Raw genomic sequence first — 19,970 nt, forward strand, 5'->3', positions numbered from 1 at the left:
CAGAGGCGAAGCACCAGCCTCAGTCAAGGGGCAGGAGTCAGGGGAAAATGTGGGCAAGACCTCTTATTGTGGTTTCTGTGGGAAGGAGTCGAGGAGCGGGCTTACAGTTGTCTAGTTTGAACATTCTCAGTGAGCTCTGGGGTGTGGGGCTGTCCCTAGTTGTCTGCTACCTGCCCTGTGGAGACAGTGGCCCTGCCTGTGAAACCCCAATAGAGGAGGAGGTGGGCTTGGAATGGTTAGTTTGCATATGAAAGGCATTCTAGAAGGCCAGTCATTTATTCTCTCTAGGAATTGGCCAGCCCCAGGGAGGGGCAGTCTCTCCAGGGCCAGTGAGGCTCCAGATGTCCAAGCATCAGAAACAGACAATAATACCCTATGGTGAATAGAGCTTTCTCTCCCAAGCTGGTAACGACTTCTCCGCTTGAGCTCCCTGGCATTTCAGCTCCTGGGCATCAGCAATGCTTTCGCAGATAAACTAATTTCCAACCTTAATGAAGGATGAAGAAAAGTAGAGGGGTTTGGGGGGAAAGTGGACAGGGGACCACTCTTTCTTTTAACCTCCAGATCAGTAAGTCTGAGCCATAGGTTCTCACTGACCACACAGAGGGTCTGATTTGCTTTTATTTTTTTTTTAATTTTTATTTTTAAATATATTTTTATTGATTTCAGAGTGGAAGGGAGAGGGAGAGAGATAAAAACAGCAATGGTGATACCTCAACATAATAAAAGCCTTATATGACATATCTACAGCCAACATCATACTCAATGGGCAAAAACTAAAACCATTTCCCTAAGAACAGGAACAAGACAGGAATGCCCACTTTTACCACTTCTGTTTGACATAGTACTAGAAGTGGTAGCCATAGCAATTAGACAAGAAGAAGAAATAAAAGGCATCCATATTGGAAAAGAAGACATAAAACTGTCATTATTCGCAGATGACATGATATTGTACATAGAAAACCCTAAAGCCTCCATCAAAAAACTACTAGACTTAATAAATGAATTCAGCAATGTAGCAGGATACAAAATTAACACCCAGAAATCTATGGCTTTTTTTATACACCGATAATGAACTCACAGAAAGAGAAACTAAAACAAACAATCCCATTTATCATTGCAACAACAAAAAAATTAGATACCTAGGAATAAACAACTAAGGAAGTAAAAGACATGTACTCAGAAAACTATAGGACACTGAAAAAAGAGACAGAGGAATTCATAAACAAATGGAAGAATATATTGTGTTCATGGATTGGTAGAATCAACATCATTAAAATGTCCATATACCCAAAGCAATCTATAGATTCAATGCAATCCCCATTAAAATACCAATGGCATATTTCAAAGACCTAGAACAAACTCTCCAAAAATTCATATGGAAAAAGAAAGACCCCAAACAGCTGGAGCAATCCTGAGAAAGAAGAACAAAGTTGGAGGGATCACAATACCAGATATCAAGCTGTATTACAAAGCCGCTGTTCTCAGAACTACTTGGTACTGGCACAAGAACAGACATATAGACCAATGGAACAAAACAGAGAACCCAGAAATCAACACAAGACATTATGCTCAATTAATATTTGACAAAGGAGACAAGAGCATACAATGGAGTCAAGACAGTCTCTTCAGTAAATGGTGTTGGGAAAATTAGACCAATGCATGCAAAAAAAGAAACTAGACCACCAACTTACACCATACACAAAAATAAACTCAAAATGGATAAAGGACTTAAACGTAAAATGGGAAACCATAAGAATCTTAGAAGAATCCATAGGCAGCAAAATATCAGACACGTTGTAGCAATATCTTTACTGATACAGCTCCTAGGACAATGGAAACTAAGGAGAAAATAAACAAATGGGACTACATCAAAATAAAAAGCTTCTGCACAGCAAAAGAAACCATCAACAAAACAACAAGAAAGCCCACTGCATGGGAGAGCATATTTGCCAATGTTATCTTCGATAAGGGTTTAATCTCCAAAATTTACAGTGAACTCATATAACTTAACAAAAGGAAGATAAACAACCCAATCAGAAAATGGGCAAAGCACTTAAATGGACACTTTTCAAAAGAGGACATACAGAAGGCCAAGAAACATATGAAAACATGCTCAAAGTCACTAATCATCCAAAAGATACAAATCAAAACGACAATGAGGTACCATCTCACACCTGTCAGAATGACTATCATCAAACCAACAAACAAGTGCTGGCAAGGAGAAAAAGGAACCCTCATGCACTGCTGATGGGAATGCAGACTGGTACAGCCACTGTAGAAAAAAGTTTGGAGTTTCCTCAAAAAATTAAAAGTGAAACTGCCATTTGACCCAGTGATCCCACTTCTCGAAATACATCCCAAGAAAACAGAAATGCCGATTAGAAAGGACATATGCACCCCTATGTTCATAGCAGCACAATTTATAATAATTAAGATTTGGAAACAGCCTAAATGCCCATCAGCAGATGAGTGGATTAAAAGCTGTGGTACATCCACACAAAGGAATACTATGCCACTGTAAAAAAGAAGGAACTCTTACCATTTGCAACAGCATGGATGTGGGCACGTGACTTGCAGTCTTGCAGCCACCGATCTACAGAACCATGACCCAGGGGGCTGCCTCGAGGATTCCCCCCGTGATCCACATCTTGTCCCCGACGCTCAGTGCGTACTTGATCAGCATCGGTTTCCATTCCCTGCCATGCCTCCCCGCCAATGACATCAGAGTAGTTGAACTTCATACTATTATTTAGAACAACTCTCTACCAAAACAAAGCAGAAACTTGCCCAAGAAGCTTCAAAAAAACAGCTGAAGAGCATGATTAAGACATCTTTTAAAAGCATCTCAATAGCTTCTGGGAACCCTAGTCATCTTTTTCTCCTAATTTAAAAAGAAATCCAATCCCTTGGTTTTGTTCTCAGCTATAATGTGACTTGTCCGGACTGGGACAGCTGCCCAAGACCCATTAGATTAAGAACTGATGGCTGGAGCCCCGTGCAAAATGCTGTCTGTAAAGTGTTACCGCCTTCCCTCCCAAGGCGTGGGCAGGGGCAGGAGCGGGAGGGAAGGGCATTCTGAAGAGTCTGAGAGCTTTATTGTTTCCTTTAACTTTTCCTTTTAAGTCACAGTTTCCCCCCAAAGAAACATACCTTAGAAGCCCAGTTTAAAACACGGATAGAAGGGGAACTCCAATGGTAGTGAAAGGGGTGGCTGGGAGATCTCCTTGGAAGCCCCTGGGAAGCCCTCTGCTCTGGGATGAAACCAACCACCATGTCCAACCTTCTTACTTCCCACATGAGGAGCAGGGGGTGCCGGAGAAGGGGGCAGCCTGCCCGCAGGCAGGCCCTGCAGGAGGTCAGGTGCCTAAGGAAAAGGGCCGATCCTCCATGTTCAAGGCAAGATTCAATTGAAGAAACTCTCCAGAGGAAGCCACAGCTGCCAAGTGGAGCTCAAACAATGAGCGGAGACTTGGGGAAGGCTCAGCTTCAAAGGCAGCTTACAGACAGGCAGACAGAGAGAGAGAGAGAGAGAGAGAGAGAGAGAGAGAGAGAGAGAGAGAGAGGGGTCTGGGGGGACGCAATGGAGATGGGGGGAGAGAGCAGGAGAGAAGACGGATGACGTGGCATCGATGAAGCACATTCTCTTAATTCTTAGTAAACACCCTCCCGTGCTCTGCGCACCCGCACCAGAAGGGAGAGTTGCCTGGGGGATGGGTGCAGTCCTGAGAAGCACTGCTCCTTGGAGGCGGCAGGACATAGGTCTTTTAACTGCATTAGGAAGATCACGAGGCATGGGCGGGAGAAGCAATCAGGAGGCAAATCTGACTTACTTTAATGATAGTAGTAATAATAGTAATAATAATAATAATAATAAATATTCTGAGTTATTTAAAAATAAAAATATGCTCTTAAATGTAGGGCCTGCCCTCTTTTGGCCAGCAGCAGTCAGGACCTTTTTGCAGGAAGTAGAGCCATTGGGTCATTTAAAGAAAACATCCCCTGTGCCTCAATCCCCATGGCTGCTGACACCCCCATCAATGCCACCCATCTTGTTCTCTGACGTTAGAGGGTGTGTACTATTTTGAAGGTAAACAGTTACTTATCTCATAAAATAAAATAGGGAACTGTTATGACATTCATTTTAATGCACCTTTACCTGGTAGCTTGACCCTTAAACAGAAGTATGTCATATTTCTCCTGGGAGCCAGCAGTATGAATATGTCTGCATACGCATCGCCGGTACCTCAGTACCCATAATCTTTCGGCAATGTTGAGTACAACACGTCAAGTTGCAAAGTTTGACAAATAGGATTGTTTCGCCATCTAAGAATCCATTTTCTAGGCAGACCCAACAAGATACTGTTGAACAGATTTCTGGTTTGAAATTGCTCAGCTATTTAAAGCTCGCTGAAGGGGAGAAGGGAAAATGCCTAATTGTGTCACTGAGGATTTGGAATTTTAACCGAGCCAAACCCAAACCAGCGCAAACCGACTCCTGCAGGGAGCGACCTGCACCAGTCACAGTGGGTCCTGCCAGCACACGCCCCTCCCCAGCCAGCAGCTGTTTCTGGAGAGAGTGCGAGACTGCGATTCAACCACCAGAGGGCAGCAGAGCCAACACTTTTCTCTCTTTAGGCTCCAAACGGCCATTTCATGCTGCTGATGGAAGTAAAACAAAGAGATGTGCCCTTCTTCCCAGTCAGTAGGCACTGGACGAAAACAGGACGGGTCTGAAGAGCCACAAAGGACGCCCTGCAGTGTGGCCCCAGCCAGCATCGCGCCTGTCTACCTTTGGAAGAGAGGACTATGAGGTGATGAGGCGGAAGGATGCGTGGAAACCAAATTCGGAGAACCCTGACGGCCCACAAATGGCTTGTTCCCCACGGAGGGCCAAACATGAGGTGATAAAGACCAAATACCAAGGCAGACGCATGCTGAGGACAGTGGCCTCGAGAAGGCAGGCTCTACTGGCATCAATGTGGCCAGCTCTAGTCCTGCAAGCCATGCAGAGGAGGAAAGATTAAAATAAACTTCCACGTTCAGTCAAGCCCAGGCTTTATCTTACACACACCTCACATGCGTGCACACGCATGCAGATGCACACACACGCACACTGCACGAGGGGTTTATTTAAATTCCATGTCCTTGTAGCCATTCCCTGTAAATTAAAAATTTCTTTAGAAAGGATATCAAATGAAAACGTGGGTGATCGATAGCTTCTGGCTTGCGTCTCAAAGGGTTATGCAAATGTGGGAATGCTCTAGGTTTTCCTGGCATCACCTAGTTTTCTTTAAACGAGCCCTTTATGAAGCCAGACAAGAACTTTGATTTCTGGAGCACAACCAGAGCTGGAAGTTCCTGCAGCTTTTCTCCGTCCCTCCCCGCCCACCGCCCCCTCAGGGTGTGTTTAGAAACTGAATTGCAGGTGATAAGCCAAGAGAGAAGCCAGCCATGCTGTCAACTGGCGATTTTTGTCCGAATCTGAAAGGCTCATCCATTATCAAGACGAGAGGAAAGAAAGAGGGGGTGGTTTTTAAGCAAGAAATCGGCCTCGCACAGTTTCAGCCCGTGGGAAGTCCAGGCTTACCTCGGCGATGCTGTGGGCCTGGAGCCAGACCACCGCCATCCAGCCAGTCACCACCTTTCTGCTGGTGGAAGGTCTTGCCTTAATTTGCAAAAAACGCAGCACCTGTGAAGCGCAGTAAAGCGAGGCGTGCCTGTATTGAAGAAGTCTGTGTCGAGCGAGGGCAGGGGGAGGGGACTGTGGAAATTGCTTTCTAGCTCCCCCCAAGTGAACGTTACAGTGCGATTTTACGATGTTGTGTAACACACATTGCAAGAAGAAAAGGCATACCTCTGCCCCAATTTCAGTATAAAGATGTTCCCAGTTCAGATGGGGATGGTCTGAGGTCATTCACACTGTGGTCTGCTTCCTTCTGCTCCCAGTGGCATCAGACCCCCTTAAGCAGGCAGAAGCTCAGACCCTGCCCCAGACCTGCCCAATGCAAACCCGCCTTTAACAAGAGCCCCTCCCCCGTCCAACAGAACAGCTATTTAAGAAAAGATTCCACTGGGTGATGCTCAGTGGAATAGATTTATTGTTCCACCTCCAGAGTGAGGATGTGTAGATTAACATCAAGTGAGGGGCTAGAAAATTATGCTGAATTGAGGTTAAGGACAAAGAGATCCAGTTAGTCAGATCCCACAGAGTGAATGTTTCTTAAAAATGGGAATGTGTGAAAAAGTTCTCAAGTGCAAGGTTGCTTGTTCCATTGCATTAGATTCTTAGGGCTGCCCTAACAAATGCCCACAAGCTGGGGGCTTACAACAACGGAAATGTATCACCTGACCGCTCTGGGGGTCAGAAGTCCAGAATCGAGGCGTCGGTTACGTGTGAGCAGGGCTGGCTCCTTCTGGAGGTTGTGAGGGAGACTGTGCTACAAGCCTTTTCCCGGCTTCCGGACGTTGCTGCCACTCCCGGTGTCCTTGGCTTGTGGACGCATCGCTCCAATCGCTGCCTCCTTCGTCAGGAGGCCTTCTGCCCGCATCTCTCTCTCTCCTCCTCCTCTTACGTAGCCACCAGCAGTGTGGGATTAAGGACCCACTCTTCTCTAGTATGACCTCATCTTAATTACACTTGCAATGTCTATTTCCAAATAAGACCACATTCTGAGGTTCTGGGAATGACAGCCTTTTGGAGGGAACACTATTCAAGCCGTTATGTCCATCCAACAGAACAAATGGCGAGTGTCCCCAGGGGGGATCATGCTGGAGAGCTGTCATGATACCTCACACCTGTGGTCTCCTCCGATCCTGAGGGTGACAGGTGGGCCACAGGCAGGAACGTGTATATCCCCCTGCTCAGTGTTACACCAGAGCTTGGCGTAAGGGAGCTCCAGGTTACTTGATCTAGAAACACAAAGGACGCTGCCCTGTTTTCTTCTTAGGCCATGACAATGGCAGTGAGTGTGAGTGTGAGAGGACAAAGGTCAAAACAGAAGCCAGGCTGAGACGGGGACCCAACTGAGAAAGGAAAAAGACTCTTAATTCTGTAGACACTGACAAACACACACCTGAGATGGGGAGGGGAGGGAAGTCCAATATTGCATGCAATGCCAGGTTGAAAGTCCAACATTAGACCAAGAAAAAGAAGTTGAGAAATGTGGCTGGAGACCCCTGGGCCAAAGGGCGGTAGCTCTGAGGCTGGGGCTGGTATTCATGCGTTTGTTCCCTAGGCCTTTATTGGAAAACCTTCCCTGGACAGGCATTTGGGGCATGAAGTAGTGCCGGGGAGAGAGCACAGTGTGTGCAGGGAAGGTGAGAAGTGCACGCAGGGAAGGGGCTGGAGAGCCATGTTGGCGTGGAGGTCAGGAGGGCCCCACGGACACGCACGTGAGCTTAAGAAGACAACTCGCATTTATCACAGGCCTCGACCAACGGCGCGTTGCCTTTACTTAATTCCACGGGACTTGTTTTCTCCAACAATACTTGTGTCAACCATTTGGCCATTCTTGCCTAAAGTAGGAGTAAATATATCTCCATGCACCATTAGTTTCTCCTTTAAAGACTCTTTTAAAACTGGTGAAGTGTCCGTTTTCAAAAATTATGTTTCCTCCCACCCAAACTCACAGGTACAAAGGATTTAAAGGCAATTGTTCCATGGCCTTCATCGATCAGTTCAAAGCGCTGCACCAGTGTAACAAGTATTGTAAAATGCTGGGGCTGAAATCGCTTCAGAACAGCAACCAGAAACAGAAGAAGCCAAGCGCCACGAAGGGCAAAAGTCAGTCGAACTCCACCACGGCGAAGAAGACGGCGTCCGGGGCCCCGGCAGACAAGAAGACCTAGCATCGCGTCGGGACTAAAGCCGCGCCTGGGCGCCGGGGGGACCTGGAAGCACCCAGGAGAGAGCACGGAGCCTGCAGAGGGGCCGTGACCACCCTTGTTCCCAGCTGCTTCTGAAGCCGGCACCTGCTGTCTTCTTTGACATGATTTTGGAGCCGGGTTTGTGACCAGACTTACAGAAACGGTCCACCTTTGTATGTACCTGTAGCATTTTTACCAACCTCGAGTTCATGTCGATTTGTGTATTGTCCGGGACTTGGTGCTGAGCAGGGTCTGTCCACAGCCCAAATCCTCCCCACTCCCATTCCTGACCTCGAGATTTCTAGACACTCCCAGCTGCTATTTAAACAGAAAGCGTGAATGCCTTTATAAGGCCAAGTGGTCGCACTCGTGTCGCATATGCTGTTCTGGCTGGAGGTGGCTTTTCGAAACATGAGGCCATTTCCCAGCATTAGTCACACATCCAGTTATATTGTTCTGTTTCATTAAACGCATACTTAAACGAGAAGTGTGAGATGCATATATGAGCGCAGAAACTCCATCCAGAGAATCAGCGCCCAATTCCACATTCCCCCAGGATTAGGAACTTAGTAGTTTGCTAAGAAGTTTACTGGGGCACAGAGCATTTGCATCTGTGTCTTTTGATGAATCGAAGTCCATAGCTTACATTAGGGGTCGCTGTGCTGCACGCTGAGTTTTGACACATACAATGACATATGTTGACTGTAACAGTATCATACAGAATGTTTTCACTGCCCTAAAAATCATTCCCTAGGCTCCTCCGATTCATCCCTCCCCCTAAAGCCAGACTGTTATGTAGTTGGAATCCCAGAGTATGTAGCCTTTGCAGATAGTCGGCTGTTTTTTAAGATGGTTTCAACGACTCCCTGATCATATCGGGAAGAATGACGAGGCCGCTCTGAGCAGCGAGATCGATGCTTGTCAGGTTGGAAGTGCCTGCGAGTCACCTGTGACCTTGGGACAGTGCAGGTTCTGGCCTGGCAGGGCTGGTGGAGGCCTGAGATGCTGTTTCCAGCACGCCCCATGCTGGCCATGGACCCCACCTAGAGACTGCGGGGAGGAGGGGCCTGGGATGCTGTGGGGAGTGGTCAGGCCTAGCTTCAGATGAGGGGCTGCTGGAGGATGCAACCAGCTATGTCCCGACTCTGATCTGTGACACCGGCCCGGCCCGGTGAGAGAGCCGGCCTTCCCGGGGCGTGGGCTTTGCAGAGGACTCCTGACTTCTGCTCTGAAACACTTTTCTCCGCAGGCATGGGGTTTTGATAAAGTGAGAACATACATGGGATTTTTGTTGGTTTGTTTTGAAAGGAGATTCGAAGGAGGAAACACTTTACTAGTCACAGCTCACATGCTCAGGAAATCTGCCACCGCCAGCCTTTCTTTTGAAGTGATTTCCCCCGGCTATGAATTGCAAAATGCTCATTTTTCTATGAGGCAGCCTGCAGCCTGCTTTCCCCATACCAAAGGTCCTACAGATGTATGTAGCAGTGGAATTCTAGAAAGTTCACACTAGCGAAAAGGTGCAGGGCACATTTTGATTAGAATTAGTATATATATATATATGTAGTTGTTCAAATGGAAAATAAAACAATAATTAATAAATAATAACATAAGAATAAACTGTGTTTTGTGTATTCACAACTGCAAGCCTACTGTTGCCCCACCCTATAAATACACATACATATATAATATGCATTTTATTCATATACTAGAGGCCCGGTGGATGAAATTTGTGCCCCGGGGGCGGGGGGGAGCTCCCTCAGCCTGGCCTGGGCCCTCTCACAGTCCAGGAGCCCTTGGGGGATGTCTGACTGCTGGCTTAGGCCTGCTCCCCACGGAGGTGGGAGAGGCTTTCACCACCACTGCTGCGCTCACCAGCTGTGAGCCCAGCTTCTGCCTGAGCGGCACTCCCCTGTGGGAGCGCACTGACCACCAGGGGACAGCTCCTGCATTGAGCATCTGCCCCCTGGTGGTCAGTACGCGTCATAGCGAGCAGTTGAGCGGCCTTAGCATATCATTAGCATATTATGCTTTGATTGGTTGAATGGCCACTTAGCATATTAGCACAGGCACTTCACATATTAGGCTTTTATTATATAGGATATTTGACCAGAGCCCTCTCAACAGACCACGGTATTTTCCTTAGTAATAATTTGCAGCTATAAAAAAAATATTGACACAAGTGATTAGAAATTAGAAAATTATAGAAGGGTACAGAATGAAGAGTCAAAGCCATCCTATGACTCTCCCCATCTAACTCTCATTTGTCCTGAGAGACAGTTGAAGGGGAGGAGTTTGACTCTGATCTTGTGATTTGTGGTTAGCTCATGGGCAGCCCTCTTGGATGGAGCTGTCCCTCCCTCCTTTCACAGATGCTTAGATTTTTTCCCTAAATGCCCTTATTGTTTGTTGTAATCTGATTTTATCTGTTTAAAAACATTCGGAGGACCAGACACAGAGGGCCACTGGCAGTGGGATGTGGCCCAGCCATGGCTCCCCGGGTTGGCCTTTGTAGGCTTGTGTGGCCATCTGTCCGGCCACCTGAACCTTGACCTTCTATTCTGAGATGAATTGCTGTTTTTCTTGCAGCAAATTAACAATGAGTGTGTGGTGAGTTCTCTTACCACAGAGGTGGTCTGCTGGGGTCTCAGGAATGCCCACACTCATCGCCATTGGTTGAGCTCACGTCCGCTTTCTATTGCTTTTCCTGCTGGTCTGGTGAGTCTGCAGTGTCTGGAGTTTATAAACACAATGCCTGCTCCACCCAGGCTCCCAGTGAGGATGGCCTGGGAGGGTCCAGCTGGAGATTTTCTACCTGATGCCTGCAGAGTGGTCATATGCTAGTACATGTGTGTCTCCATTTCCTAAAGGGCTCAACAGCGGAGCTCTATGATGGGCAGGTGGTAACAATAAATGAACGGCTCATTAAAAAGAGCCTGTGCTTTCAACAGCAGCTTTATCACTAATGAGAATGGCAGCGGCCTGGTGATTTATTGCCAGTGGGCATCGAGCTCTGGTGAGATCTAGTTCTGGATGCAGGGATGGCTGGCTTATGCTAACATTTCCCGTGACCTTATTGTACCAGTGCCTCCCCGGCCCTGCTTCTGATAAGCTTCACAGTAGCTAAGGGTGGCAATAGATTCTTAATCAAAAGAATGTCCAAAGAAGTAACAATTACTTCTAATTATGAAGTGTTCTATTTTCTAAGTATATATACAGTTTTGTTGGGGTGGGGGCGGGGGGCATGTGTTCAACTGGCTGCAGAGGGGAGGAGCTTGTCACACCCGGTTCTGGCTGGTGTCCTGTGTGTGTGTGTTTTGTGCTGCTGGACCACCTGTGCGGAGGCAAACAGCCTGGCATTTCTCCCCCGTTTTGATCTTCAGATGCCACTTTGGCTTAAATAGTTAAATTTAAAATCAAAGAGACACATGTGCCTCTGGCACAGGGTGCTCCAGCAGCTCCGAGGCCCTCTGAGAGCTGGCTTGTTCTAAAACATGCTTAAAGGTTGAAAGGCAAGATGATGCCAGTTTCCTGTGTAGTCACATGAGCACAGGTTTCAACTTTATGATGCGACAAACAAATATTTACAGGTTCTAATTACCATGTGATATAATATACATTTTACTCTTTAAATTTGTCCCATCCACATCAGAAAAATCACTCCCTGAAGGCAGCATTTTTTGGTATATGCACGGCTTTATCCAATACCTAGAAGATGCCTGCACATAGAAGACCTTGTGATAAGCATTCGTTCATGGAATGACTCTCTGACCCACCCTGACAAAGAGGAAAGGCATCCTTACTTCTGTCAATTTGGTATGCCTGAAGTCTCTAGCGTCCCTCAATACCTAGGCGTGAGATTATTGGTATTTAATCTGCAGGAAGTCAGCATGGTGAGCAGGAAGGCATCTAGTCTCTGGGTCAAACAAACTGGGGCTCCTGTCTTCATTCTAACATTCACCAGCTGTGTGAGCTTGGGGAGTAACTTCATCTCTCAGAACCTCAATGTTCTCATCTGATAAATGGGTATATTGATACCTGTCTTGAAAGGTGAAAATTATGTACAAAAAAATAACTGACCTAGAGTGGCTTTTAATAACTATAAATTGTTATTATAACTACTAAACTTCTATATATTTTTTAGCTTGCAGAAGCTATTTACCTATAAATATCTGTATCTCATTCAAAACAGAGGAGTGAGTTTCATAAATCATTTTACTATTCACTAGGGAAAGTAGTAGGATAAAATATCATTGAAAATTACCTACAGCTATAAATGAACTATATTTTCTCCTATTATTGACATTAAAAAGAGAAAATCGTGTCATACCATAGATTTACAGAATACATTTTTTTTTTTCAGAATTCAGGTTCCAAAAGTCATTTCACACCGTTTTATGGGTTCCTTGCTAAATAGCTTCTCTATTACCACCACTCCCTCCACTCCCTTAAGGGGGCTAGCCTATCAAAGTTTTAATAATCTTGCCACACATCTCTTAAAAACTCTCTTTCAAGCATCAAGGAGCCCTCCCTGATGAAAACGAACCCCATATTGCTGACAAGCCTGTCTTCATTTTGGTTTTAGCTCACTGTAGCTTTGATCAGTCGCCCTCCCAGCTTCCAGTTTCTCTTTCACCTCCCATCTTTCTGAAAGGAGTGGATTTTGAGAAGGACATAAAGGAGGTGACGGGTCAGCAGAGAGAAGAAAGAAAGGCAGCCCCCATGGGGAGAATCTCAAGACTGGGGGGTCAGAGCGGGCAGAAGACCATCCTTGGGCGCCAAGCAAACTCGCCCGGAAGCGCGGGAGGTGTATTGAATTAAGAGAAAGCAGGGGCAGGCGGGAGCATGGCTGAGGCAGGGTCTTTGCTGGTTGGTCAGAGACTGGGCTTGCTTTTGTGGCTTCTGACTGTGCTGGAGGCTTAGCCCTGGAGAAAGCCTGAGCAGCTAGAACCGGGGTACAGTGCTTGTCCGGGAAGGAGGCAGGATGGAGGAGCAGAGAGCAGGGCACCTTCGCACATGAGACATCTCTGGGCCAGCAAGCAGGAGAGGCCCCGGGAGACCAGAAAGACACCAAGGCCAAGGGCTCGGAAGCCAGTCCTGGGAAGCCTGGAGTGGCCCACAGTGGAAAGCAGAAGCGAGAGCAAGGCAGACACCTTGCTAGGTCCTTCCCTTCCTCTCCGGGCAGCTTCCCCAGAGCTCAGGGGGGCAGGGCCCACCCTGCACACAGGCCACCCCAGCCCGGGGGGCAGCAGGAATGGCTGAGGGGGGACATCCCGCCGTCACTGGCAGCAGTGGAGTCGCTGCTCCTTTGCCCTGGATCACTGAGGCCCTTGGTACCGCTGGGGCTTCCAGGAGGTCGTCTGCTTTGTCATCATTTATGTCTGTATGTAGGACCACATCTGGAAGGTCGATATGGTCTTTACTATTGTTTTCACGTCTGTGTCACAGGAAACCAATAAATCAAACAACCCCCTCACTCCCCAGCCTGAGGGTTTAAATGAGATGTGGTCCTGCACCCATGAATCATCTTCCCCCTCTCCCTCCCAGTGACGGCTGGAGACAAGGGAGGAAAACCACTCCCGCTCCTCTAAAAGGCAAAGAAGGCATTTTCTCTGAATTATTGGAATAATCCCCTCAGTTTTTACTTTTCATAGTGTATTTTTCCAGAAACTCCTTTTCTTGGCTCTCTCCGTCTTATCTTTCAGGTCTCTACTCAAGTCACTGAGACCCTCCCGAACCTACCCACCCACTGGCTCCTGACCTTGGCCGAAGGTCAAGGAGCTGCAGAGAATGCCATGCAGGGTCCCGCCCCTTCCCCAGGCTCCGTCAGCCACCTGACCCTCCTCTTTCATCCTCCCTGGATGGGAAAACTATGCCCTGCTTCGCCTTTGATTCTGAAAAGCCCTTCTTTTCTGGGGAGAAAGAATAAAAACCTGTACTTTGTTTTGTGCTCTTTTCCCCATTCTTACTACAACACCATAGCTCTGCCTCCCACTACCAGAACAGTCCATTTGAGGAGAGGAAAAAGATGCTCTATCCATCTCCCTCCCCAGTATCCACTCGCCTTCTTCCTTAGAAACAGCCCAGCTTCGTTCACGAAGGGATTCTTAAAGCTCGAGGGTGATTCCAATGTGCAGCTGAGGCTGGGAGTGGGAAGGTGCCCAGTTGAAAGGCTGCATTTGCCAGGCTCCCTTGCAGCCCAGGGTAGTTCTATGTGGCAGTGCTGACCAATGAGATCGAAGCTGAACCTCCAGGTGGAGCTTACGGTGTGTTCTTTAAAGGGGATGGCGCGAGAGGTCAACTACCCTAAATTGCTGACAACCCAGTCCTTGGCTCTTTACCATTCAATTTTTTAAAATTTTATTAAAGGAGAGAAAAATAAAACTTTATTTTGTCTCAAACACCTGTAACTTGATATATTATTTTATGTAAGTTGTTCCTTAAAAACAACGCTCTCAAAGGCGTTCATAATCGAGCATCTTGCAGATGCTAGTGCCTTCGTTTACTGCACGGCGCTCAGTTTTGGCTGCACATGCGAGTGGCCTACTGTGCTTTTAAAAAGTCAATGCCCAGGTCCCCCTCTGAGAGTCTATGCAATTGGCCTGGGGCACGGCCTGGGTGGAGGGGTTTTTAAAGCTCTCAGATGGTGCTAATGTGCAGCTGAGGCTGTGAGTCTCTGGTTGATCGATTCTCTCAGTGGCTCTCTCATCAAACACTAATGAGCAGCACAGTGGGCCAGGCCTGTAGCCCAATGGCTCATCAGCAGCACCCTGAGGGCTTGTTAAAGCACAGGGTGTCCCCACCCCCAGTGGAAGCTTTAATGGGTCTGGAGTGGGCAGAGGATTTGCAGGTCTAACAAGCTCCCAGCTGGTGATGCTCAGGGGGCATGTTTTCTTTTGCCTCCGGCCTCTTCCTCTTGGGCCCTTTCCTTCGCAGAGAAACGCATTTCCAGCCCTTCTGCCACCACCGGCCGGGCTCTTCCCAGAGCGTTTCTCTGGCCCCAGCATCACTTGCCTTGCGGGAGGCTCAGCCCAGATCTTTTCACCGCCTGCAAGAAAAAAGCCCCTTTGGGGCAGCCACTGGGGAGCCCACGAAGAGACTGGTGGTGTGTTTACAATCTCAGAACGTGGCAGAGGGAAGGAACCTTCCAGAGAGGCCCAGAGAGCATCCCAGTGGTACCAGCTGAATCCCAGGAACTCGAGTCCCTATGAAAACACACTGGAGAGCAGAGGGCACCCCGTGGGAGGGCCTGTCATCTCACCAGAGAGTTTGGCACGTGTTTAGGCAATTGGACTGTTGCTTAACATCAGAGCTGCTCAGCCTTCTTGAGTATTGGATGACAGCTCTGGGCCCTCCCCCTAGAAAAACGCATCTAAGTATGAAATGTCATGGTTGGTTTTAGGGGGTGGAAGAATTGCCCCGATTCCACCCCTGGGCGTGCGAGTAATGCATCCATCCTTAGGACAAGAGACGTGGCAGCATTTCAGGCTCACATCTGGCACAAATATCCACAGCACTTTTTTCTTGCAGGCGGTCAGATGATTAAAGACAAGGTGTTTGGTAGGAAAAGCGGCCAGCGGATGACAGGGACTGTCGGCTACATAATTGTCACAGGACAGATATTGGATAAAATGAAATATTGATGAGCAGTAATAGGGCCCAGTGAGTGGAGACTTACCCCAGAGACACACATAAAATTCTTGACTTTACCAACCATTTACTTACCCAACAAGTATTTATCGCAAACCCACCATGTGATCAGGACTGTTTGGTGAGCTGGGGACATAGCAAGGCCCCTGTTCTTGCATGTCTGGTCTTGTAGTGTGGACACAGAAATAAACAAATGAATAAGTGGTGTCAGGAGGCAAAGAGTGCTGCAATGCGGGGAAGGCTTCCGTTAAAAGACAACTTCAAAGGAACAAGAATGAGGTGAAGGAGCAAGGTGTGCATACATCTGGGGAGAAGGGTCTGGCTAGATGGAACAGTAAGTGCAAAGGTCCTGAGGCAGGTTGCACTTGACATGCTTGAGGAGGAGTGAGAGAGTGGGTGTGGTGTGGAGTGAGCAAGGGGAAGAACAGGAAAAATATGAGGTTTGTCCGAGGGGGATGTAGGGAATCCTTGAATTTTAGGCTCAGTGGGAGACATGACCTAATTTAAGTTTTAAACATAAATCAGCTTCCAGTGAAGAAAATAAATAGGCTTGCCCAAGACTCTCATGATAGTAGCGATCAGTTATATCCTTTTGCCTTATCAGATTAATTATCTACTCTCCCTTGGTCTTAATCAGGGGTCAGCACGCTTTTCCTATAAATATGCGAGGCAGTACATAGTTTGGGTTTTGCGGGCCATATGGCCGCTGCCATAAGCACTCTGCCATCGGAGCGTGAAGGCAGCCGCAGACAACGTGTAAAGAAATGAGCCTGGCTGCGTCCCAGGTGGCCAGCCTTCCCAATTCGCCCAGGACTGAGGGGGGCTTCCAGGATCTAAGATGTTCCATGCTAACCTGGGCTAGTCTGGGCGAATGAGGCCCATTGGTAAATTGCAATTAAACTTCATGTGTGGACACTGAGATGTGAATTCCATAGGTATTTCCCACGGCGTGAAACAGTATTCATCTTCTGATTTTTTTTTCAACAACTGGAAAATAGAAAAACCTTGCTCAGTTCATGAAAAACCAGCCTGGATTTGGCCCACAGGCTCTAGGTTGTCACCTCTTGGTTTTACTGACCCTTCAGGAAAGTGCATGACCATGAACTAGCAGTGCCATTAGGCCTGCCCTCCTTGCTGCTCCTCCTCCATCCTGCTCCCAGGGATGCCAGCCCCGCCCGCCTCTCTAGCCTCATCACCGGCGAGTGCATGATGTTCCTGCATCACCAGTTGGCTTCGAGTTCTTTGGCTGTTCCAAACCCCATCCCACTTGAAGATTTTACACAGCTGCCCCCTGGGAATTCTTTCCCTACCGCTCCATTCGGAGAATAAACAGCTCCTGCTCTGAGTAAGTTCACATAGTCTGCTATTCCTGCATCAGACTTCCTTATACACAGATGCCCTCTTTGTTTACCCTCCCCAGGGTTGACCAGCAGCCTGTGACGCAGCCTGGACGGAAAGCTCTGCTCCAATGGGAACACACAGCTTAAGGGAGACAATCCGTTCTCTGGCGTAGGGATCCAAGCCGGAGATGCAGGGAGCGAGGAAGTCCCTTGGGAGCGACGAAGTCCCTTGGGAGCGACGTGAAGAATCGGAAAGACACCCAAAGGAGGCAGCAAGCAGAGGCCACTAAGCAGCAGGGGCCACGAGACCCCAGACTTGGCAGAAGATTGGAGAAAGCAGTGGTTATACTTGAGCAGAAATTGTGGGTAAGTGTGGTGACAAGACAGCTGAAAGAGCAGAAAAGGGAGCAAATGATCTATGGAGCGCTCACGAATCCTGGCTACCTACCGCTTTCCACGAGGCCTTACCTCACGACGGTTTGGGAACTCTTACGTGATTCCCATCCCTGCACTGCGTGCGGCCTCTTCTAAAAAGCTGTCCCCAGCTCAGTGTTTTGCATAGAGTAGATGCTTAATAAAGATTGCTGCAAAAATGATTACTCGAGATAATCTAGGAAAAAAATGCTTTTTGCCATCAAAATTTCCTACCACACCGCCTACATTTGGGGGGGGGGGGAGGGGGTCAGCCACTTCTTGGACCCCCTGGGGGCCCTTTCCTTACTTTATTCAATTAATGCATCACTAATTGCTGAGCAAAGGATTTGAGATGACCTGAGACCATGCAGACACGGGAGCCAGAGCAGTCTTGGGCACCGCTGTTACGCTCAGTGAGAGGGGCTGTAAACACAGCAGCCGGCACATCCAAATCGCAGGAGATAATCTCTGATCTCTTCGTATCCAGCTGCAACTGGACACCACGCAGAAAAGCAAGACAGGATGTGCTGCGCGGAAGACAGGCAGCCTTAAAAATGAGATGGGCTTGAACGAGCTCTTTATTGGGCTAAAGGAGCCAGAAAGGTGAAAAGGAAGGGACTTGCTCTCTAGATAGAACAAGATTAGTTCTTGTCTGGTGTATTGACTGGGTCAACTGACATTCAATAGAACGACCTCTCTCACTCCTCCCCCTCTGCCTCTCAAGCCTTTGAAAACTTACCTTATCCAAAAAGCCGATTCTGCTGCCGGGGAAGTTCTCAATGCCATCAGTTTGGAACACCGAGGCAGCAAAGGTGAAATCCTTTGGAACCACTGAGGTATGACATGCAGGGACATAGCCTACCACTTGGGGGCAGTATGATACATAGAGCGTGCGGGCTGGGATTACCAGGATGTTCATTTCAGCCTAAATTGGAAATCACAGGCCTGGCTTTTCCCTGGTTAAAAAAAAAAAAAAAAAGTGTCTCAGTTGAATGAGAATTTAAAGGCATGTTACCCAGCTCCTTTGAGAAATTAATATTCTTTACATGTGCACTACAGACACACAGACACAGAGGCCACTGCGCTAGTCACCTGCCAAAAGTGCAATGTGCTTCTTTTATTTAAAAGGCGATGTTTTCTGTGGATGTTTGAGAGGAAAATCCCTACCAAGTAAACTCCAGGCTCAGTTCAGTTGCTCCAGGGAGGAAATCGTGGGGAGATGCTTTGGGAACTTGAGGCGAACTTGAGCTCTGTCAAGGTGGACACTTCTATGCTTCACTTGCCGGGTCACGGATTTCTCTTTAACTGGGTGGCTGCCTGCAGCACCAGAGTGCGTCCTCCCTGGAGTGCTTGTCCCTTATACCTCTCATGCCTTTCTCCCACACCACAGATGGCGTTTCCTTCCTTTCAGCCCACCATCCCCCGTACCTGCTTTAAAAATCTGTGACTAAACACTGCTGTGACGCACTTTGCCTGTGTCCTCATTAGACTGTCAGCCCTATATTCTGGAAAGGGCATCTTTTTTGTTTAATTCTCAGTGACTAGCACAATGCCTGACACATAGTAGGAACACATGTTTGGATCTTGGTTGAATGAGTGAATGAATTATTCATCTTTGCATCCTATGCACAGTGTTCAAATATTCTAGGTACACAATAGACTTGCATCACATAACTCTTATTGCAGAGCATATAGGTGACCCAGCTTTCTAAGTTAGGCCCTTTGAAGTCACTTACAGTGTCTTACCTTTGCATGTGTTTGAAACCCTTCCTTTCCTTTTAGAAAACTTAGAAGGGAACTTGGATAGTAAAGAGTAGAAAGTGGATGCCCCATTCCTTTAACTCCCCACAGGCCCTAGGGCTCCTGCGGTGGGTTTGTCTCCAACAGCCTCCCTGAGCCTGTCCCCAGGCAGGGGGAGCTGAGTGGCAGTGAGACATGCAACTGGTGGCTGTGGCGTAGGGCTTCTGTGATTGGGGAGGAGGCCACAGTGGAAGAGCTGGGCTCATGACCTGGCATGGGGAGCGGAAACCAGCCTGCATCATAAAGGCAGCCAGCTCACTCCTTACCCAGCTCCTGCGAGACAAAAATTCCTCCCACACAGCCTGACATGTTCTAATCCATTCTGTGCCCCCTACCAAGTCCCCCTCTGCAGATCCTGTCTGCTTATGATGCAGGAACTGGCGAAGTAAGAGCAGCAAGACCATCACTTCCCGCACTGACACCCAGTACGACCACGGTCTTTTGCCTATAACCTCTTGGCAATGGAATCATCCACATAAACAAGAGCAATTATTTCCCCACAGTAACAAAGCAGAGGGTAAAATCTGACTCAGTGCTTCTTCATCTGGGAAGAAGTCAAGGCCATAATTCAAGTCCCTGGGCACCTGTCAGGGCTCTGTGATGGCATCTCGTCCTTGGAAGTCTTAATGTCTTTGTGTGGGCAACTATCTAACTCCCAGGTTGAGAGCAGCTCAGAGAAGGGGCCAGGCCTCCTTCTTCTTTGTGTCCCCGAACCCAGGACAATAGGAGGCGCATGTCTGTCCTCTGCGGCCAGCTGGGCCACAGACTAACTGAGCTACCCGGGGCACGTGCCTCAGCCGCTCTGGGCTTTGGCTTTCTCATCAGAACAGAGGAAACTGGTGGAAAGCAAAGGTTTAAGAAGAGTCCAGAAAAAAGTATAGATGAGCCATCTATCTG

General features: G+C 47.9%; 1 protein-coding gene across 1 annotated transcript in view; it reads left to right on the forward strand.

Annotated features, from left to right (window-relative positions):
- ALPK2 (alpha kinase 2) overlaps positions 1 to 9,471 on the forward strand; it is a 102,319-nt gene extending 92,848 nt beyond the window's left edge. The window contains exon 13 of the mRNA XM_036322817.1: positions 7,635 to 9,471. Within this exon, the coding sequence (XP_036178710.1) occupies positions 7,635 to 7,851 (217 nt within the window). The 3' untranslated portion in view covers positions 7,852 to 9,471. The remainder of the gene's footprint in view (positions 1 to 7,634) is intronic.
- Positions 9,472 to 19,970: the final 10,499 nt, after the last annotated feature.

Source organism: Myotis myotis, unplaced genomic scaffold (assembly GCF_014108235.1).
Source record: "Myotis myotis isolate mMyoMyo1 unplaced genomic scaffold, mMyoMyo1.p scaffold_m19_p_9, whole genome shotgun sequence".
Lineage (NCBI taxonomy): Eukaryota > Metazoa > Chordata > Mammalia > Chiroptera > Vespertilionidae > Myotis > Myotis myotis.